Genomic DNA, 23,285 nt, shown 5'->3' with positions numbered 1-23,285 from the left:
AAGAGGCCAAGTGCACAGAGCAACAGGAGAAAATGGAGGCAGCAGAGGCCAAGTGAACAACCACATGAGGAAAAAAGGAGGCAGCAAGGGAGGCCCGGTGGACAAAGGCAATGGGAGAAACGAGGCGGCGGCAGGAGAGTGGTGAGCAGATAAAGTGAAGGAAGAAGTGGCAGCTGATGAGAAGGGAGGAAGCCCCACTGTAACAGTGCAGTGCTTCCACACCTCAAAAAAAAATTTCCTTAAATAGAATCCCAAATTTCCTGGAATTTGATGGTATTTCCTGAAATTTTCAAAAATGCTTCCTGCATGCTATTTGTAGTTGTTTTATTTCCGCGTCTGCCTGCTTCTGTTACTCACTTGTGGAGTGTTATGCAAGGCAGCTTTCATTGCCTTCGTTTTTTCAACCTGCTCTCATGTGTCCCAGTCTCTGCTCTCTGCTCTCCCCCTCCCCCTTCCCCCCCTCCCTCTCTCTCCCCCTTTCCCTCTCTCTCTCCCCCTTTCCCTCTCGTCTCTCCCCCTTTCCCTCTCTCTCCCCCTTTCCCCTCTCGTCTCTCCCCCTTTCCCTCTCGTCTCTCCCCCTTTCCCTCTCGTCTCTCCCCCTTTCCCTCTCGTCTCTCCCCCTTTCCCTCTCGCCTCTCCCCCTTTCCCTCTCGTCCCTCTCCCCTTTCCCTCTCGTCTCCCCCCCTTTCCCTCTCGTCTCTCCCCCTTTCCCTCTCGTCTCTCCCCCTTTCCCTCTCGTCTCTCCCCCTTTCCCTCTCGTCTCTCCCCTTCCCCTCGTCCTCTCCCCCCCTCTCGTCTCCCCCCCCCCTTCCCCCCCTTCCCCCCCCCTTTCCCCCCTTTCTCTCCCCCCCTCGTTGAGCCGACTCACCGTTCTGTAAGATCAAGGCCAATCCCAATGTAACTGCAATCCCACCTCCCACTGGTAACTTTTCACCACTAGGCTTATCCAGAATTCTACCACTGCCTGAAAAATAATCAAAGGCTCAACTTCCACTGAGAAAGAGAATTCCAAAGACTCATTGTTATACGAGAATTTTCCCGAACAGTCTGACCAATAGCGCTGTAACCATAGCGTTATGTTTAAAGCCCATAGCGCTGCAGCTGGTAGAGCTATATTTAGAACCAATAGCGCTGCAGCCGACAGCTCTTTGTTTAAATTCCCACGTTAAATTGACAGTGCTCTGTTTAAACCTTTGAGCGCCAAACCGGCAGTGCTGTGTCTTACCTTTACACCCCCTCACGGGCCGGATGCAGAAATTTCCCGAAATTATTCAATTTCCCTAAAATTACCCGAAAACAACCAGAATTTCCCGAATTTCAGGTAATTTCCTTCAAAGTGGAAACACTGACCGAGCACATCCTGTCAGTAGCGATGGCCTGAAGAAAGCGCTGTTCCCGGTGGCCACAACGGGCGTTGCAACAACAGCCACGTGAACCAGATCAGGCGATTGAAGGGCTTGCTGATGCACCTTGCAAGTCCACCTAGCGTTGGGGCTGGGGAGGCCAGTCGAGGTCATGACCCGTGATCCGTACTGTTGCCAAGCAACGCCTTCTGGAGTACAAGCGGCAAACATCAGGTAAGCACTTACTATGGCTGCCATTACAGCGTGCCCAGTCTTCTGTCCCAGCATCCGGACTCCACGCTGACTGGTTCCACACTCGCGGACCCTTTACTTACCAATGCCAGAATATTGGTGACTGTCCACCATATCTATGTCTCTCATCATTTTATATATTTCTATCAGTTCTCCTCTCAACATCTGACGCTCCAGAAAAAAACAATTCCAAGTTTATCTAACCTTTCCTTGTATAGCTAATATCCACTACTCTAGAAATTCTGGCAGCCCTTCCCCCAAGTGTACTAAATTAGAAAACTTTTACTATAATTCTCTTCTCCTGCAGAAACATTTCCATCTTCTGCTTTTTTTTCCAGCTACTGCAATTAGCTGTCTTTTGTGTTTTTACTGTTCATCGACCTGTCTGTGAGCTGCAAATGGATGTTGGCTTTAAGGTCTCCTTTGTTCTGGCACCTCTGCTATTAACTCCTCACAAAGGACGCTGCGTGCAATCTGTTGTACCTGCTTCTCAGTCTACAATATCCAAGATGGTGCCTGTCTGTGGTGACATATTGCCAGCAGCACAGCAGAAAATCATCAAATATAGTTCTCAGCTACCTGTATAAAAGAAACAGCAGAATCCAGCACTGTAACTAACAAGCTGCTAATGCATTTCAACGCATTAGCACAATTGCAATCTACTGGCAGCAACGAAGCTGCCGACTAAGGGAATTCACGATCGCTGGGGAATCCCCGCCCTGGTGGAGGATCGCAGGAACAGTAAGTACTGTACCTGGAAACGCCGGGGAGGCTTCTGTGGTGTCCGGAAACATGGCCAGCAGGCAAGACTGAAGTGCAGGGGACTACGACCCCCTCTCCCTACCACATACTAGCTAATTTACAATCACAGGAAAATAAAGGTCAAGGCTGCTTTACCATAGACAGCTGAGGGAATGCTCTGTGTTCTGTTTTGCAGAGACATGGCTCACCCCCAGCTACCCAGACTCAGCCGTCCAGCCTGAAGGTTTCTCCATCCATCTTATGGACCATACGCAGGCATCTGGGAAAGGGAGAGGCGGGGTGGTTTTGGAGAGGGACTACGTGCTGTCTACAGACACCCTGGTGGATTTCCAGGACTGCTGGGTACCGCGGGGGGTTGAATGCATTCTTGACAAGGATTGTAACATAGTTAAATAGTAGATCATTTAGTATATTTGTTTGAATTATATTATGGTGGTGGCTTTTGTTTTGTTTTATTGTATTGTAAATATTTTTAATAATTGAATACATATTTTGATTTTTAAAAAGCTGGTTACCAAGCTCACTGAACCGGGTTTCTGCGCATCCCTCTGCAATTGGATCCTCGACTTCCTCATCCACAGACCAGTCTGTTCGAATTGGCAGAAATATTTATTCCTCATTAACAATCAGTACGGTAGCATCTAAAGGCTGTGTGCTCAGCCCCCTGCCCTACTCACTCTATACTCATGCTGGACATAGTGCAAACTCATTCTTCAGGTTCACCAATGACACCACCATTGTTCAACAAATTACAGACAGTGATGAGTCATAGTACAGAAGTGAGATCAATTGATTGACCAAATGGTGCCAGCACAACAACCTGTCTCTCAATATCAGTAAAATCACTGAACTGATTGTGGACTTTGGAAGAGGAAGGAAGAGGACCCACATCCTGTTTATATCAACGGGACTATGATAGAGTCAAAAACTTCAAATTCCTGGATGTGCATATTTCCGAAGAACTTTCCTCGGCCCAACTCACTGATGCAATTATAAATAAAGCACATCAGCGCCTCTACTTCCTGAGAAGATTAAGGAGATTCGGTATGTCAAAGAGGATTCTCTTGAACTTCTACAGGTGTACAGTAGAGCATATTGACTAGTTGCATCGTGGCCTGATTCGGCAACTTGAACGTCCAGGAGCAGAAAAGACTGCAAAAGTAGTGAGCACTGCCCAGTCCATCACCGGCTCTTGCCTCCCCACTGTCGAAGGGATTTATCGAAGTTGCTGCCTCAAAAAGGTGGGGAGGTGAGTGGGGGGGATAGAGGGAGAGGAGGGCGGGGGGGTTGAGGAGGGAGAGTGGGGGAGTATGGATAAAGGGGAGGTGAAGAGTGGGAGAGGGTAGGGAGGGGAGAGGGTGTATGGAGGGAGGGAGTGATAGGGTTGGGGAAAGGTGTGGGAGAGTAGGGAGGGAAGGGGAAAAAAGAGGGATGAGGGGGAATGGAGGAGGATAGGGGTAGGAAGAGATGGCGAGGCGCTGTTGGAGGAGAGTTGACGTAACTCACGCCACAACGGGGATCTCATCAGCCGCACCTGCGCAGTTGGGGGCTATGGGTGAGTGGTGGAATATTGTGTTCCCCAACGGGTCCCACTTGGTTTAGTGTATATATATATGATGCCCCCAACTGCAGTTATACGGTTATATATATATATGTGTGTGTGTGTACTTGTGAGCATGTGTATATATAAACACTTAACTTTTATTTCTCTCGTTTATCATATTGTTTACAGTACTATGTTTACATATTCTGTTGTGCTGTAGCAAGGAAGAATTTCATTGCTCTATCTGGGACATATGACAATAAAACACTCTTGACTTGATATTCTAATAGGCGCAATAAACAATCAGTACACAAGGTGATTCATCCTGTCAGAATTTCAATTGTGAAGCTGCAGTAATTTCTTCCAGTTGAAGATTGGTAAATACAACTTCAGCTAACATAACTGTCTTCAGCTAACATAACTCCAAGCCTTTGGTACTACTGCCGTCTTCCATGGTAGCTTTTTCTGTGGCAATCTAGCTGTCAAAAAGGACAATCACATTACACCTCTGCCATTGGCACCTCTCGTCTTGTCTTCCAACTTGGATGAACTCGTTCAATTCTCTACTTCCTATACCCTATTGTTAAATTGTGCTTGCTGACCAATTACAACATTTGCAATCTGTCATTGATGGCCTGAAATCACTGTATTATTTTGTTTAAAATTCTCCTCCCCAAACCTCTGCATGACATTTCCTAAAACTTATTTATTTAATCAAAGCCATTGTATCAGGGCTAACCAGCAGCATACACTAACCATCAGAGCTAACTAGTCTTTAGCAGTAAATAAACAAAGCTGATACCTAACATATAATGTGGTTGGTTTATGGATTTTATGCATGCAAAACAGATGTAAGGTGCCCCTACTGTACCTTTAATATTTCAAATTCAGTATCAGATTGACAACCCCATTCCATTTGATTAACTTTATTGAAACAAAAGACGTCAATTATTTAGCAAAATCCTGTCAGATATGCAATTTTTAAAAAATGATTTGAAAACAGCAATATACATGGAAAATGAACGACACGGAGGTCCCATTATAAGGGCTCCTATTAAACTGTCAATAACATTTGTTACTAGTTTGAAACTCCTGGCACTCTTGGGATCTGATTGCTGCCAAACCGCAAAAACTGTTCCCTGAAGATCCTCCTCTGAGCAAAACCGTTCTTTAAAGACACTCCCTGGGTTGTGTAAGGGTTTGAGAACGGTCCCATAAGCCGAACATTTCAATAAATTGGAAATGGTGTCGGCTGAGATTAGTGTAGGCTAATATTGCATATGTTGCACTGGGCTGTTAATTAGCTGCAGATTAGTAGTTAGCTAATTTTAGATCTTAGAATTAGTTAATTTGTACGGATCTGCACCACAGTTTCAAAATATGCTATAGAGTGTTTCAATCTGTACTACATTTCCGACCCAGCCAAATGACACCATGTACACATAGTGTAGAATCACTGAAAATTTACCGTGTTCTGTAAAAGTGCCATATCAGGAAACATAATTTTCAAGTTAAGTACTTAACTGTGAATGTATTTAGTTTATTTAGTTTATACTGCAGATCAAAGATGCATTTTATTTCATTTTCCAGTAAAGTGTGGTAATCGTTTTTCTTTGAATGCTGCCATCCCTTCCAATCGATCTTTTGTGGGTATGACCTGTGTTAGAAAAAGGTACAAATGTCAAAATCCTTTGACTTTTGAAAATTGAATTATTCTCAACTGAAGTAGCACAAGGTTTCAAAGTAAAATAAAAGCACTTCATACCTGAGCATAACACATTTCCTCAATTGCCATTCCAGATGTAACATCTACCTACAGAGAATTAAAAATACTTAGGGTTAGAAAAAAATGTTCTGGTAATTATGAAATAAACTGAATTTTCAGATTCTGTATTAAACCATTGCTAGGAATATTATTTTCTGAATAATAGGTACTGTTGGGGATTTAATTCAACATTTGTATTTTAGTCATTGATTTATTATGGGATTTTAAAATGTAATAATTTAGATATGGAAAATCCATTAATTTATTATGAATGTCTTTAATCCTTCTGTCAAAACAAACTAGAAGGTGATTAAAGTAAGAAATAAAAGTCAAGAGTGAGAACAATACATTGAACATGCCTGTATTTAATGTCAGGACCGCTACAGCTTTAATCTGGCAACAATGCTCTGCAGAGGGTGACATTTACTCGGACAACAGTAAAGTGCTCCAATTTAACTTTCATTCCAGAAGGGAGGGGGTAGGAAACATGGACTAGAATTCACACTGAGTGTTCAGTAACTGAACAGGAACACAATGTTCAGTCTGAAGAAGGGTTTCGGCCCGAAACGTCGCCTATTTCCTTTGCTCCATAGATGCTGCTGCACCCGCTGAGTTTCCCCAGCATTTTTGTGTACCTTCGATCTTCCAGCATCTGCAGTTCCTTCTTGAACACAATCCTACTTGGTTTGTTTGTCTACTTTAACTAAACAACCCTTTCCCCTAATGGAGGCTCACAGATGAAGAATCACTACCCGCAGTTTTGCAATGAAAGGAAATATCAGGAATATACAATTGGACAATCTTCAATCATGGCTGAAGTAAAATAAATATAAAAGAACGAAGGTCAATTGATTCATTTGTATTGAATAAAAACAGAACATGCTGTGAAAGCAGCAGATTGGCTGCATCTATGGAAAGAGAAACAACTAAGGTTTTGGGACTAAAATACTCCATTGTGTGTTTAGTAGCAGATTCAGTCAAAGTTATTGTTGGTTGAAGCACCACTTGGGAACTAGATTTTAGAGGCAGCTGACTCTTTGTGCAGTGCTGAAATAATGCCACCAAGCTGTTGTGGTTTAGAAAAGCTTTTGAACAAAGACTGCCTGATCAGGTAATGATAAAAATATTCTAGAGCACAGGACAATGAGCAGTTATTTTGCAGTGCCCATGTTCACCAACCCCTCAGCCACTGCCACAACAACAAATTCAATGGTTAATTATGTATTATTTTTGTAACACCCATACTATGTTAATTCATTTGTTAAAATAGTTGGTCTGTATTACATGATCAACTTTTCCAAAATAATAATCTATACTCGCTGCCTCAAAAAGAGCCCACATTTGCTCAAAGCAGCTTATTTGTGGGAGAAGATGCTTTTGGAGATCAATTCAAGCACTTAAGAGTCTTCTGTATCCTTTGCCACACTACCTAACATAGGAATGTACTCTTTTTAATTCAAACAAATCCACCCAGGCAAGACCTGAAAGTCTGAAATAGGTGGACTTGTACTGTTGATTAAATGGCAGTTATGGCATATAGCTAGACTGTGTTTCAATAATATGCTTTCGTGGAAACTGTCACATATTGGGGGTAAATGTAAAGTTATCCTTTTTTTACAGCTTAAGTGACTTGCTCAAAGCATGGAGAAGTTTGTCATATCAACAGCCCACTTGAACCTCATCAGAAGATGATTTAGCAGTGTGGGTTATACAGGTCAATACATTTCAATAACGTTAAAAAGAATCTGGATCAAAGACTGGTTCCTGATGCCATGGCAAGGTGCTGACTTTTTTTAAAGAAAATTTAAGGCACATTGAAACCAGTTGTAAAACCCTTGTTTTGCTAAAACAATCAGGATTGTCGGGGCTACACCAAGTCTCTTTTAGATAAATTCTAAGTGGCAGAGATGTTGTTAACATTTATTTTGGAGGTCTGCTGGATTACAATGGCTGGCACTTGAGTGAATGCCACCCAAGGTTATTTACCTAGTTTCAGGCAGTAAAATGGATTTGCAAGAATTTTGACTATCGTGGAGGTTTAGTTTAGTTTTTTTAGTTTAAAGATACAGCGTGGAAACAGGCTCTTCGGCCCACTAAGTCCGCACCGACCAGCGATCCCCGCACATTAACACTATGCTACACACACTAGGGACAATTTATACATATACCAAGCCAATTAACCTACATACCTGCATATCTTTGGAGTGAGGGAGGAAACCGAAGATCTTGGAGAAAACCCATGCAGTCACGGGGAGAACATACAAACTCCGTACCGACAGCACCCATAGTTGGGATCGAACCTGGTATACCCGCTGTAAGGTGGCAACTCTACCGCTGCGCCACCGTGCCACCTTTTTGATTCTTATTGACCTTACCACGTCCAGAAAAACATTACCTCAATGCCTCTGTTCATTGCTTGCTTTGCCATCCTGACAGCCACTGGACCCTTCAAATAAGATTACAATTATATTTCCAATTCAAATGCAATATTCAGATGGACAGAAATACAATAGACAGAAATTGGACTCTTTCCTTACAATTTAACACGAACACCTCCCACCAAAAATTAGCATAATTCTATACTAATGTGGGTAATACATATATCAACTATTAGCTTAAGCTAAGTAGCTGTGAAATGCTCATGGTTTTTGGGGGGAAGATGACAGCAGCTCACAATACATTGTTTGTTTGTCCACCATTTAGTCACAAGTTATTAAACAAAAAATAGCAACTGCAGCATCACTGATTTATTTTAATGCAATCTGTTTAATACAAACCTGTGGAAGTATCTCTTTGGCAAGATCGAGAGCCTTTTGATAAGCTGCATCTCCCACGTCATTTTGAGTCACAGTGTCATTCACGAGACCAATGGACACTGCTTGCTTGCCATCAACCTGTCGACCAGTGAAAATAAGTTCCTTCGCCTTGTTAATTCCCACAACACGAGGCAGCCGCTGGCTACCACCTGGGAGAGGAGAGGAGCGGGGGTAGGGGGAAGATGAAAGTGAAAAACTGATTAATTATAATAGATTAGTAATGTTACATTCAAATTTCATTTGTTAATGTTTATAGTTGCAGTTTTTTACCATTTCATATCGTAAAGAAAATAGCTTACCAGCTCCAGGGAGGAGGCCTCTGGTAACTTCAATAAGACCCATTTTGGCTGAAGATGCTAAAGTTAAGAAAACAAGAGGTACATATATTAAAGGAGTTGGGCTGTTTGCAGAGTACTATGTAAATGGCGTCATTGGGAAAAGGGATCTGGGGGTCCTTGTTCATCAGTCTGTGAAAGTAAGCATGCAGGTACAGCAGGCAGTGAAGAAAGCGAATGGCATGTTGGCCTTTATAACAAAAGGAATCGAAGATAGGAGCAAAGAGGTCCTTCTGCAGTTGTACAGAGCCCTAGTGAGACCACACCTGGAGTATTGTGTGCAGCTTTGATTCCCTAATTTAAGGAAGGACATTCTTGCTATTGAGGGAGTGCAGCGTAGGTTTACAAGGTTAATTCCCGGGATGGTGGGACTGCCATATGCTGAGAGAATGGAGCAGCTGGGCTTGTACACTCTGGAGTTTAGAAGGATGAGCGGGAATCTTATTGAAACATATAAGATTGTTAAGGGTTTGGACACTCTAGAGGCAGGAAACATGTTCCAGATGTTGGGGGAGTCCAGAACCAGGGGCCACAGTTTAAGAATAAGGAGTAAGCCATTTAGAACGGAGACAAGGAAACACTTTTTCCTCACAGAGTGTGGTGAGTCTGTGGAATTCTCTGCCTCGGAGGGTGGTGGAGGCAGGTTCTCTGGATGCTTTCAAGAGAGAGCTAGATAGGGCTCTTAAAAATAATGGAGTCAGGGGATATGGGGAAAAGACAGGAACGGGATACTGATTGGGGATGATCAGCCATGATCACATTGAATGGCGGTGCTGACTCGAAGGGCCGAATGGCCTACTCCTGCACCTATTGTCTATTGTTTGACCTAACATATTTTTGTAGAAGATGACCGATAGATTCATATCTGCAACAATGGAGTATTAACATCGGAATCAGAAAGGTAGAGTGCTCTATGTATTTGTACACAATGGCACCGAGAAAGAAAGAGAAGAGGGGACAGAGAAAATGAGATAGCACAGTTATGGGAAAAAATGCGATAGAAACAGCCAGAAAACAACAAATAAAAGCCAAAACAGAAGGTAAAACAGCAATGATAGGTAGAGAGCAAAATATTTGTGAGGGGCATAGAATGAGAACACAGTGGGACATAGGGTTAGGATGAGGGGGCAAAGATTTAATAAGAACCCAAGGGGCAACTTATTTTACACAAAGGGTGGTAGGTACATGGAACGAGCTGCTGGAGGAGATAGTTGAGGCAGGTATTATCACAACATTAAAAAAAATATTAAAAATAAATAACTGATATATTACATTTACATAAGTATTCAGACCCTTTGCTATGACACTCAAAATTGAGCGATTCATCCTGTTTCCATTGATTAACTTTGGAACCACCAGGACTCGCCATAGAGCTGGCCGCCCAGCCAAACTGAGCAATCGGCGGAGAAGGGCCTTGGTCAGGGAGGTGACCAAGAACCTGATGGTCACTCTGACCGAGCTCCAGAGTTCCTCTGTGGACATGGAAGAACCTTCCAGAAGGACAACTTTATCTACAGCACTCCACTAATCTGGCCTTTATGGTAGAGTGGTCAGACGGAAGCCACTCCTCAGTAAAAGGCACATGACAGCCCGCTTGGAGTTTGCCAAAAGGCACCTAACGGACTCCGAGACCATGAGAACGAAGATTCTCTAGTCTGATGAAAACAAGATTGTACTCTTTGGCCTGAATGCCAAGCGTCACGTCTGGAGAAAACCAGGCACTGCTCATCACCTGGACAATACCATACTTACAGTGAAGCATGGTGGTGGCAGCATCATGCTGTGGGGATGTTTTTCAGCAGCAGGAACTGGGAGACTAGTCAGGATTGAGGGAAAGATGAACGGAGCAAAGTAGAGAGAGATCCTTGATGAAAACCTGCTCCAGAACATTCTGGACCTCAGACTGGGGCAGAGGTTCACCTTCCAACAGGACAACAATCCTAAGCACACAGCCAAGACAATGCAGGAGTGGCGTTGTGACAAGTCTGTGAATGTCCTTGATTGGACCAGCCAGATCCGGACTTGAACCCGATCAAAAATTTCTGGAAGGACCTGAAAATAGCTGTGCATCACCGCTCCCCATCCAACCTGACAGAGCTTGAGAGGATCTGCAAAGATGGGAGAAATTATCCAAATACAGGTGTGCCAAGCTTGTAGCGTCATACCCAAGAAGACTTGAGGCTGTAATCGCTGCCAAAGGTGCTTCAACAAAGTACTGTAAAGGGTCTGAAAACGTGATATTTCAGTTATTTCTTTTTAATTACTTTGCAAAATTTTCTAAACACCTGGTTTCACATTTTTATTATGGGGTATTGTGTGTAGATTGATGATAAAAAAAAAAAATGTAATCCATTTTAGAATAAGGCTGTAACGTAACAAAATGTGGAAAAAGTGAAGGGGTCTGAATAATTTCTGAATGCACTGAACATGGATAGGATAGGTTTGGAGGGATATAGGCCAAACACAGACAGGTGGGACTAATGTAGATGGGGCATGTTGGGCGACGTGGGCAAGTTTGGGCCGAAGGACTGTTTCTATGCGTTTGTCTCTATGACAGTAACGAGATGGGAATAGTGTAAGACAAGCAGTCGTTAATAAAAAGCAATGTTTTTTGAGCAATGATCAGTGGTAGTTTTGACTGTTGATCCTCATCACTATTTTCTTCAGTCATAAAATGGGTTCCATCCACTGAAACATGCCAATGGAATTGTGAATATGCTGCATCTTGGTTATTCTATCCAAGAAATGTTCAAATTTCACCATTGTCTAATTTGTTTGTAGTCTTCGGAATTTCTTGTCTGTCACCAGTCAATCCCATGGTCCAATCACAGAAAATTCACAAAATATTATTCATCAATATGCTCTCTTAATTCGAGCAGATGACATCCTCAGTTTGATCTTCTGGATTTTTAAATAATTTTTCACGTGCCACTATAAGATGATCTTGGAAACTGGATCTTTCTTCACTTACTGGATACAAAATTGGTTTGGAGTGGTTGGAGGCACAGGGTGTTAGTGGAGGGTTGTTTTTCAGATTGGAGACCGGTGACCAAGGATGTGCCGCAGGAACTGGTGATGTGTCCTCTGATGTCATTTATATTAATGATTTGGATGAGAACGTATAGGGCAATGTTGCGTAAATTATGCAAAGGAACACTGTACAGGATGTCCATTTTCAGCCTTTGCCTATTTCTCAATTGAATTGAAAAGTTGCGAGATTGAAGATATTCATGCAAAAGATTTGTTCAACAATTAATAAAAACTTAGATAGTTTACAGTACTGAAGGCTCAAACCTGCCAATCCTGTAATCAAAATGCAACTATTGTAAAGTAATCTTTATTCTGAATGCCATATTTCTAATTGTGACAATTTTCACAGTTTAGATGGTGTGATGTTGTATTTGGTGTAACAATAGTGTTTGACAATACCTGCCACACGAAGATCACAGGCCAATGCCAGCTCCAGACCACCACCAAGTGCAAAGCCATCTATTGCAGCAATGGTGGGCATGGGCAGGGATGCTGTAAAATAAAACACATACCACGTTAACATATTTAAAAAGTTAAAACTGGATCTGTGCATGATTAAAAAATGATTTCAAAAGCTAAGTTCAAGTTCACATTTATTGTCACATGCACCAATTAAGGTACAGTGATATTTGAGTTACCATACAGCCATATAAGTAAAAAAAAGAACGCAGTACACAATAATAATTTTAACATCCACCACAGTGGAATCAACATTCCTCACTGTGATGGAAGACAATAAAGTTCAGTCATCTTCCTCCTTTGTTCACCCGTGGTGGTCGGGACCTTGAACTCTCAGTACTGCCTCTGCCGACGGCCCGATGTTAAAGCCCACGCGTCGAGATGATGGAGACTCCAGTGTCGGGACAGAACGGAAACACTCCAGCATGGAGCTCCCGAGTCGGCCTTTTCGTACCGGAGACCACGGCTTCACCGCGTTAAAGTCCACAGGCCCAAAGTCGGAGCACTTCCACAGCGATCCTTGGCAAGGATTGCCAGCTCCGGGATGTTAAAGTATGCGCCGTGCTTGCGGCTTGAAGCGCCAGGCTGGTTTCCAGGAAAGGCCGCACCAATCCAGTTGTTAGGCCGTGGGGAGGGGATGGAGACATGACACGGAGAAACATCACATCTCTGGCGAGGTTAGTGACTGAAAACGGTTTCCCCCTATCCCCCCCCCCCCCCCCCCCCCCCTCACCCCCCACAAAAACATACTGAGAAACATTAAATCATACATTTTAGACACACTAAATATAACAAAAAAGTCGAAATAAGACAGGCTGCTGGCGAGGCTGCCATCTCGGCGCCACCCGATGACGTGATCTGAGATAACCTTTTTAAGAAAGGCAGGAGAGAAAGCAGGGAATTATAGACCAGTTAGCCTGACATCAGTGGTGGGGAAGATGCTGAATTATAAAAGATGAAATAGAGGCATAATTGGATAGCAGTAACAGAATCAGTCCGAGTTACGAAGGGAAAATCATGCTTGACTAATCTTCTGGAATTATTTGAAGATGTAACTAGGAAAATGGATATGGGAGAGCCAGTGGATATAGTGTACCTGGACTTTCAGAAAGTATTTGATAAGGTCCCACATAGGAGATTAGTGGGCAAAATGAGGGCACATGGTATTGGGGGTAGAGTGCTGACATGGATAGAGAAGTGGTTGGCAGACAGGAAACAAAGAGTAGGGATTAACAGGTCCCTTTCAGAATGGCAGGCAGTGACTAGTGGGGTACCGCAAGGCTCGGTGCTTGGACCGCAGCTATTTATAATATACATCAATGATTTGGATGAAGGGTTTCAAAGTAACATTAGCAAATTTGCAGATGACACAAAGCTGGGTGGCAGTGTGAACTGTGAGGAGGATGCTATGAGAATGCAGGGTGACTTGGACAGGTTGGGGGAGTGGGCAGATGCATGGCAGATGATGTTTAATGCGGATAAATGTGCGGTTATGCACTTTGGTAGCAAAAACAGGAAGGCAGATTACTATCTAAATGGCGTCAAGTTGGGAAAAGGGGAAGTACAACGGGATCTGGGGGTCCTTGTACATCATTCTATGAAAGTAAGCATGCAGGTACAGCAGGAAACATGTTCCCGATGTTGGGGGAGTCCAAGAGCCACAGTTTAAGAATAAGGAGTAAGCCATTTAGAACGGAGACGAGGAAACACTTTTTCTCACAGAGTGGTGAGTGTGGAATTCTCTGCCTCAGAGGGCGGTGGAGGCAGGTTCTCTGGATGCTTTCAAGAGAGAGCTCTTAAAAATAATGGAGTCAGGGGATATGGGGAGAAGGCAGGAACGGGGCACTGATTGGGGATGATCAGCCATGATCACATTGTATGGCGGTGCTGGCTCGAAGGGCTGAATGGCCTACTCCTGCACCTATTGTCTATTGCCTAGGTGGAGCTTGACAGTAAAGGTAAATTTACGTAATTCCGAATCTTTAGAATGTAAAGCTTGTAATATTGGACATTTACTTCATCTGCCAAATAATATGCCAAAAACGGTTCGCAGTGATGAAAAGAAGAACCAAGTAGTATGAGAAGAGTTAAACAAAAGTATTATCTACAGTAGCCAAGCACGTTGTTGTCGTGATTATAACCATTTGGTGCAACATTAAGACTCTTCTCCAAATCTCTCAATACATGAGTAGTCATCAAAAAGAGGTAGAAATAGTTAGTTTATGGCCAAATGTATAATTAGAACAGTGGCATTCTTCAGAGAAGGCTAGAAAATCCTGCACAAAGGGTATATGCTCAAAAACTCAAAGTCCACTACATTTAAAACAAAAATTGATTGAAAATATCACCACAGCAAAACAGTTCGATTAATTTCTTTGTACTTTCCAATATTGCTCATTAAACTTCGCAGCTTGTGAACAAAGTGGCCAACTTCAGTATTAGTCATTTCTGCTCGTTCTTTCAAATCAGCACCTAGAAAATAAATCCGAGTAAGCGAAAAACAATAATCTCTAAAACAACTTCTTTAATGATATAAATGTACATTACATTGCTTAATGATTAGAATCAACAGAATGCTTATAAGCACTGGTCAGCAGTAAATAAACACTTCTCTGTGTTGAACAATAAGATCACCTAATATTAACACATTTGGGATCAGTAATGGACCCAATAATTAACACTGGTGTAAGCAAACGTCTTAAAATTAAAATATTTAAAAACGGCAGGTTTCCATTTGCCATTGTTCATATGTCAAACTATATTCTTGGCTTTATCCATAAATCCTCTATTTAATACAGGTGGATATGTAAAAAGGGAACATTTTAATTTTGTCAATGAATCATACAGTGCAATAAATCATTAGTGCTTCTAAATTACTCGCAAAATTCCACAGATAGAATTCCAGAGCCAACCTTCAATACTGAAATATTAATCTTTTGAGTTCTTTCATAATGAACTTACTAAAGTTCATAACACGACAATTGGGCTGGAAAGTCTCTGACTTTGTTAATATATCAAGTATGAAACATTATAAAGAAATCATTTGAACTGTCTTTCAGTGATCTGGAGTTCAGATTCCATTGCCTGAGGCCTGGCTCCGGACCTTATCATTCTTCTTTGCAGCACAACTGTAGTTGTGAGACCTGGAACTCGTGTGGACTGCAAGAAGTAAGTGTGGTTTTAGAAATAACAATGTGGGACTGGGGTACAGGGTAGTGGTAGTGAATATTAGGATGGATCCTAATATTGGGATGGATCAAGTGCAATCTGTTGCACTGTTTGCAAGTCTGCAGGTTTTAATGCTCCGTGGGAGGATGGTTCTCAAGAAATCACTGCAGTATTACAACTGTCACAAAGCTTGGGAGAGTAGGCTGATCTCCAAATACAAAATGCGTTATCAAACGCTGCAATAAATTACAATGACAATTAACCTCAATGAAATAGGAAACTATTTTCTTCTGACCAATTAGACAACAGTTGTTGATTATTCAGATCCTAGAACTTACCTGCACAGAAAACTCCTTTGATCTGGCTCTTGAACAACACCACACGCACACTTTTGTCTTTTTGCAGATCTTCAATGATTTCTTCAAGCTGAAAACAAGAAATCAATTCTGCTTTTTTCTATGACTTTCCTCAACCACGTCGTATTGATGTGGACAACAATGGAACTATGACCACAGTCATAAGGTCAGGGCCAAGCTAATGATATGATAGGTAATGAGACTGAAAAAAGAAATTGAATGAGCAAGTGACAATAGAAAGCACACATTCATTAAAAATATGGCAGTCGCAGTTATAACTGTGTCACCTTATTAACATACAATACTGACCCCTAATCATTGGGCTTACAGCCCAGTCGTATGAATATTGATTTCTCCAACTTCAAGTAACCACAGCATTCCCTCGCTCTCTATCCCTCCCCCACCCAAGTCACACTAGCATCACATTTTCATCCAACAAACAGCTAACAATGACCTGTTTCCTTTATCGTCGTTACCTTTTTGGATATCTTTCATTCATTGTTCTTTATCTCTCTACATCACCGTCTATATCTCTCGTTTCCCATATCCCTAACCAGTCTGAAGAAGGGTCTCGACCTGAAATGTCACCCATTCCTTCTCTCCAGAGATGCTGCCTGTCCCCCTGAGTTACTCCAGCGTTTTGTGTCTATCTCCCAATCATTGATTGCTAACTTCCCTTGGTTTTGATGAAGCCTGTACCATTAACTCTCTTTCTGCACTGGCTCCTAATTTGTATGTTATACATGGGAGTTGAGAAGAATGAGAGATTTTTCATTGGGAGTACAGACTCTGAGGAATTGACAATGTAGATGGAGATTCCTTCAGCTAAAGTGAAAAGAACAGGCCATTCACTCAGGATAAAGGGGCTGTCCCACTGTACGAGCTAATTCAAGAGTTCTCCCGAGTTTCCCCGATTCGAACTCGGAGAATTAAGGTAATAGCCGCTCGTCGGTACTCCGGGCTCGCGTGGACATTTTTCAACATGTTGAAAAATCTTCACGAGTCTTCACGAGCTTACCGCATTTCCTTGCCGTTAGTGTTACGAGCCGCTAAGAGACGTCCCGAGCTCCGACGTACCAGCTACGTACATTCTACGTGCTTACCACAAGTTTAATTTTTTTTAACTCGGGAGAGCTCTTGAATTACCTCGTACAGTGGGACAGGCCCTTTAGGGCTGAAATAAGATGTTTCCTGCTTAAGGAATGAGCTTTTGATTTTATTGGCAGCATAGATGAGGAAGCAGAGAGTATATTACATCTGGATTTTAAAAATATACTTGAGCATGCAAGAAATTAATTTAATCGTCTTGAATTGCAGAGCAAACTCAAGGGGCTGTGTGCTCTATGCATCCTTCCATGTCTCCTGTTGCCTCAGATGGCTGTGGATGTGCATTCAAGGCTAAGATTGGTAGACTTTTACACAAAGAAAATCAGAAGTTATGGGGATTGGCCCTTAAGTGCAATTGAAACACAACATCGGACATCATCTCTGTGAATGGTGGAGCAGGGTCCAGCAACTTGGCTACATCTACTTCTGTAAGAAATAATTCAAAGAGCAAACTTTCAGCATTCCTAATAGAAAGAAACTTGCTTTAAAGCAGAGGACTCCACTGTAATAAACTGCACTTACTAACCTGCATAACAAATACTTTTCCGAGGGAATTTCTTGCATGAGGTCTGTTCATTAAAATTGTTGCAATTCCTAAAACAAATGATAAAGAAAATGTTCTGATGTTGCAAGATTCAGTTTTTGCTAATATTGAAAAACCATAAGAAAGATTTTGAAGCAAGAGCAAGTAATATGGCCCTTCAAACTTGACATGCTTTTCAATAAGATAATAACTGTTCCAACCTTTGGTGTAAAATCCACTTTCCTACCCCATCTAACATCATCTGCTAAATTTGCAGCCTGGTTCACCAAGGAGGACGAGGACAGCAGATGCATGGGTATACCATCATCAGCAGGTTCCCTTCCAAGTCCCACACCACCCTGACTTGGAAATACATACATGTTCCTTCATTGATGCTGGATACAAATGTTAAAACTTGCCCTCTGAGTGCATTGTGGAAGTATCTTAACCAGAAGAAATATTTAAAGATGGTGGCTCACCTCCACCATCTCGAGCAATTATAAATGTTTGCCTTGCCAGTGATTACTGCATACCATAAAAATGATTTCAAATATTCTGGTTACTCCTTAATTCCTTAATGTTCAAGAAAGAACCAGAGGGTCTAAAGAAGGGTCCCAACCCGAAATGTCACCTACCATCTTCTTCAGAAATGCTGCCTGACCTGCTCCATCTCTTTTTATGCTGATAGCAGCTCTTTAAAGGTCTCTTTGAAAATGTAATGAGATGCACTGGCATTCTTGAACCCAGGCTTGACATGGTGTGACCCCCAAAAAGTAAGGGCCCACACTATCTTGGCCCCAATAACCTTGGCCTGGTAGAAACTGGGCCACAAAAACACAGACCCACCATAGAGGACCGCTTCTGAAATCTGTGCTTGGTTAACAAAGATTAATATAAATATTTTACATTAATAACTTAGGCAAAGAGAACAAATGCATTGCATCTTCAGCAATTTTGGCTACAACTTAGATGGAAAAGCTGGTTGTGAGAAGGACATAGTATGTAAGGGACACCTACAGGATAAATGAAAGGGCAAACATTTGGCAGTTGGTATATAATGAATGGGTGTGTGAGTAGACACAACATGGTAGCAAAAAAAACCCTACTTATGTAAAGATAGATACCAAATATAATTATGTAAAGAAATCTGCGTACCCTCCTAGGAGAAGCACAGATTAACATGGTTAATATGCAAGTCCATCAAAAATTTATTAAAGCAAATCACATGCATTATCAACTATGGTCAACGACAATTATTCTCGCCCTGGTTTTGCCAGCTTTTTGTGGAAAATTGCAGCGATTGTGCCTCTGAAACTGCGTGCTAACATTTGCTGATAATGAAACATCAGGAGCACAGGGCAAGCTGGTTGGGTTGGCTCACGCCTGCTTCCTGGACAAATGGTCTGTTTTACCTATCCAACTGCACTTGGCTTTTGCTGCGTAGAGGGCCTTTTGCATCCAGCTGTTGCGGCGTGGAGCAGGTTCCAGGAGGCGAGCAGGGAATTGGCCACTGTGACCTTGAAATATTCACCACCTTCAAGGTTTTTGGGCCGTTTTAAAACATTTCTGATGGAGATTTTTTATATATTAATATATATATATATATATACTTTTTTTTTAAGTAAAAATGGTGATTACAATATTAAAATCGCAAAAACATAGCGTATGTGACAATATCCCTGTAATTTATGCATATGAGCTGTGCTCATTTTCGCACATGCTCAGCAGTAAATCAGTCAGTGACCTTTGACTGAAATAAATCATTCCTGTTTTAGACTCCAACACGAGTGTGTGTGCAGCCATCTTTCTCTGTACATTATGTACTAGTTTACTTATTTTATAAGCAGACAGATATCAAAACATGGCGGCAGCGGTGAAAGTGAACATTTGTGAATCAAATGGACACTATGATGATTAGAAAAAATGCTAATCAAAAGCTTTCAGGAACCAATGTTTCAACACTCAGCGACCGGACTAGCTGCATGCATGAGTGAATGCAGGTCAGTGAACACACAAAGATAAGGCGCTGTGTGTAAATCAGCGCCGTGGGAATCGAAGTTTAAACGACGTGCTGTGAGGGTCTGCTTAAAGATAAAATAAGCTAGTAAGAGTGAGGGAATACGCTGATATTTCAAAATGGCGCAGACCAGTCCATCTTGCCACGTGGCCCTACCACCCAATCAAAAGCTCAAAGAGAACAGGGTGGAAGAATGGAAAATGTTCAAACAAATGTATGAAAAGGAAGTGGAATGTGTTGCTGATGACATCATCCTATTCAGAGTAGGGGACACCAGAGAAGATGCAGAAAGAAATCACGATGCAAGACTGGAAGATCTTCTTCAGCGATGCAGAGACAGAGGCATCAAGCTGAACCGGAAGAAGTCGGTAGTGAAAACTACGTGTAGCACATTTCTATGATATATAATTACAGATTGTGGCCTGAAACCGGATCCGAAGAAGATCCAAGCTTTCCTAGAGATACCCAACCCTACCAATCCAACAGAAATCCAAAGATTACAAGGCAATGTAAACTACTTGGCAAGATTCCTGCCAAGGTTGTCGAGCCTTTGAGGAGATTGACCCACAAAAAAGCAGAGTGGGAATGGTCATCAGAACATGACATGGCAATGTCAAAGATCACAGAGCTGTTGACAACGGCACCTATCCTGGCATACTACACACCAGACGAACAGCTGACCATACAATGTGATGCAAGCAAGGCAGGTCTAGGTGCAACACTTATGCAGAAGGGACAACCACTGTCCTATGTGAGTCGAGCATTAATGCCAAGGGAGCAGAGATATGCTCAGATTGAAAAGGAGGCACTAGCAATGGTGTTTGCCCTCGAGCACTTCCATCAGTACACCTACGGACAGAGTGATCGTTGAGAGTGACCACAAGCCATTGGAAGTCATAGTCAAAAAGCCTCTGCATACAGCACCAAGAGGTCTCCAGGGTATGATGATGAGGATGCTACACTATGACATCCAGATCAAGTGGGTAAAGGGAAAAGACATGCACCGAGCATACCTCCCTGACACCACAGGATCAACCAGATTCACTGATGTCAACGTAGTTGAGTCCTTGAGCATGGGAGAGGACAAGGTCAAACACATCCAAGCCCATACCAGGGAAGACAAAACACTACAAACAGTTAAGAGAGTAATCCAAAATGGATGGCCAATCACAGGAAAGCATGTGAACATTAGTTTATGTTATTGAAATGTTACAAGTGTGACTATGATTGAAATTGTGAAATAACAGAGTAAAAAACTGTTCTGGCTTAAGTTAAACCATATTACTATGGTGTAATATTATGAAAAGTGTTTAAGTTTACTTTGTTTTGGGATCGTCGGAAATGTAATCCCAAAATGTCAAAAAAGGAAAGGATGTGACAGTATCCCTGTAATTTATGCATATGAGCTTGAGCTTTACTCATCCTCGCACATGCTCAATAAATCTGCCAGTGACCTTTGACTTGGAAATAAATCATTCCTGTTTTAGACTCCAACATGAGTGTGTGTGTGTAGCCATCTTTCTCTGTACATTATGAACTAGTTTACTTATTTATAAGCAGACAGCCATCAAAACAGCGTAAGCATGTTTTTCCACAAGAGGTAGCAATCCATCCAACTGTAGATGAGATGCGCAGGGTCAGCTATATGGGAGGGAGAGCGAATTGGATGCCCTTGTACCACCCGCCCAGCTGCGGGTCGGCTCAGTGATTGATTCTTTCACTGAATCAGACCGTCGGGACATGAAAGCGCAAGTTACCCTTTCCCCCCCCACTGTTTGTCTCTTACTGCTCGTGGGACCGCGCCGTTTGCAAACGAGTTGCTCCAACAGCCTTTACATTTGCATTGGCGGGCGGAAGCTTTGGGAAGTTACGGGAAACAAGGATTCCAATTCATCCTTGAGCTTTATTGAAATTCATCTCACCAGTGTGATACGGGAACTCGCGAATGGCGAAATTACTGGAGGTTCCGGAAAGGGGGATTTCTTTGCTCACATTGGTTAATGGTATATTTTGGAAGAACAAGTCATGTATATTTAGAGAAATGTGAGATAAACCAGTTAACCGTCTCTCTCCGGCTCCCTTACCCGAGTTGCTGCCTTCTAAATGTTGTAATTGGATCTCGGAGAGCGGACGAGTATCTGAGTAATGTCGAGTGTGACCACCCAGAGCCGCCCCGGCTCCAGCATAACCACTGACAGCCGCCGGGGCGGGCATTGCTCTGAGGCGCGGGGCTGCAGAGGCCAGAGGGCCCGCAGAAACCACCTTCCTCAGCACCTTTGCCCACATCTGCTCCTCTGTTTTCCTCTGCAGGATTGCGGAAGTGAACTTGTCAAATTGTCGGTACACAAAATTGCTGGAGACAGTCAGCGGGTGCAACAGCGTCTACGGAGCGAAGGAAATAGGCGACGTTTCGGGCTGAAACCCTTCTTCAGACTGATAGGGGGTGGGGGTGGGGGAGAAGGAAGGAAAAGGGGAGGAGGAGCAGCCCGAGGGCGGGGGGATGGGAGGAGACAGCTCGAGGGTTAGGGAAGGGGAGGAGACAGCAAGGGCTAGCAAAATTGGGAGAATTCAACGTTAATGCCATCAGGATGCAAACTGCCCAGACGGAATATGAGGTGCTGTTCCTCCAATTTCCGGTGTTGCTCACTCTGGCAATGGAGGAGACCCAGGACAGAGAGGTCGGATTGGGAATGGGAGGGGGAGTTGAAGTGCTGAGCCACCGGGAGGTCAGGTTGGTTATTGCGCACTGAGCGGAGGTATTCGGCGAAACGATCGCCCAACCTACGCTTAGTCTCCCCGATGTAGATCAGCTGACATCTAGAGCAGCGGATGCAGTAGATGAGGTTGGAGGAGATACAGGTGAACCTTTGTCGCACCTGGAACGACTGCTTGGGTCCTTGAATGGAGTCGAGGGGGGAGGTGAAGGGACAGGTGTTGCATTTCTTGCGGTTGCAACGGAAAGTGCCTGGGGAGGAGGTGGTACGGGAGGGAAGGGAAGAATTGACAAGGAAGTTGCGGAGGGAGCGGTCTTTGCGGAAGGCAGACATAGGGGGAGATGGGAAGATGTGGCGAGTGGTGGGGTCACGTTGGAGGTGGCGGAAATGGCGGAGGATTATGTGTTGTATTTGCCGGCTGGTGGGGTGAAAGGTGAGGACCAGGGGGACTCTGCTCTTGTTGCGAGAGTGGGGATGGGGAGAGAGATCAGTGTTGCGTGGTATGGATGAGACCCTGGTGCGAGCCTCATCTATGGTGGAGGAGGGGAATCCCCGTTCCCTGAAGAACGAGGACATTTCCGATGCCCTGGTACGGAATGTCTCATCCTGGGAACAGATAACTTGTCAAATTGTCGCTTCACTTCGAGGCTTGCAGCGAACGGAAATCCTGCCTCGACACCCATCAGATTGGACTGTGTGTCTCTCAATGACCCACCTCTTTAAGCAAACAATTCGGCATCTTTCTCGTCGCACCACCTTCGTTTATCAAAAGGCAATGTACCGATAGGTTTCAGAGGGGAGTCACCCAAATTAAAAATGGACAGGTTCACTGCAGGGCCCGTTGAAATGAGGCAGTAGAGGAAGCATGGCCCAACTGGTCTATGCACTTGCAAATCGTGCTTGTCACAAGCCAGGGAACATCAGTAACCATATGAATATGTACTATTTAAAATGTATTTCAAATGAGAATGTTTGATCTTTTAATTAAATTTATCACAATCTTTGAATTGAGGTAATTTAGCATGAATTTAGATACTGACAGCGAAATATAAAAAAAGAAAATCCAAGATATACACTGTACAGCCCAAGCAGCAT

General features: G+C 43.0%; 1 protein-coding gene across 1 annotated transcript; it reads right to left on the bottom strand.

The window, feature by feature from the left end:
* Positions 1-5,419: 5,419 nt before the first annotated feature.
* Positions 5,420-21,941, bottom strand: echdc2 (enoyl CoA hydratase domain containing 2). The gene is made up of 10 exons (XM_055641736.1): positions 21,561-21,941; positions 17,463-17,530; positions 15,812-15,899; positions 14,692-14,777; positions 12,246-12,339; positions 8,781-8,837; positions 8,443-8,630; positions 8,061-8,111; positions 5,666-5,713; positions 5,420-5,557 (listed from the first exon to the last, which is right to left on the bottom strand). The coding sequence occupies exons 1-10, from the start codon at positions 21,760-21,762 to the stop codon at positions 5,480-5,482; spliced, it is 960 nt and encodes a 319-aa protein (XP_055497711.1). The 5' UTR covers positions 21,763-21,941; the 3' UTR covers positions 5,420-5,479.
* Between the last annotated feature and the right edge of the window lie 1,344 nt (positions 21,942-23,285).

This window comes from Leucoraja erinacea, chromosome 10 (assembly GCF_028641065.1).
Source record: "Leucoraja erinacea ecotype New England chromosome 10, Leri_hhj_1, whole genome shotgun sequence".
Lineage (NCBI taxonomy): Eukaryota > Metazoa > Chordata > Chondrichthyes > Rajiformes > Rajidae > Leucoraja > Leucoraja erinaceus.
Note: the sequence above shows the minus strand (reverse complement) of the source record. Positions and strands in the feature narration are given on the sequence as shown.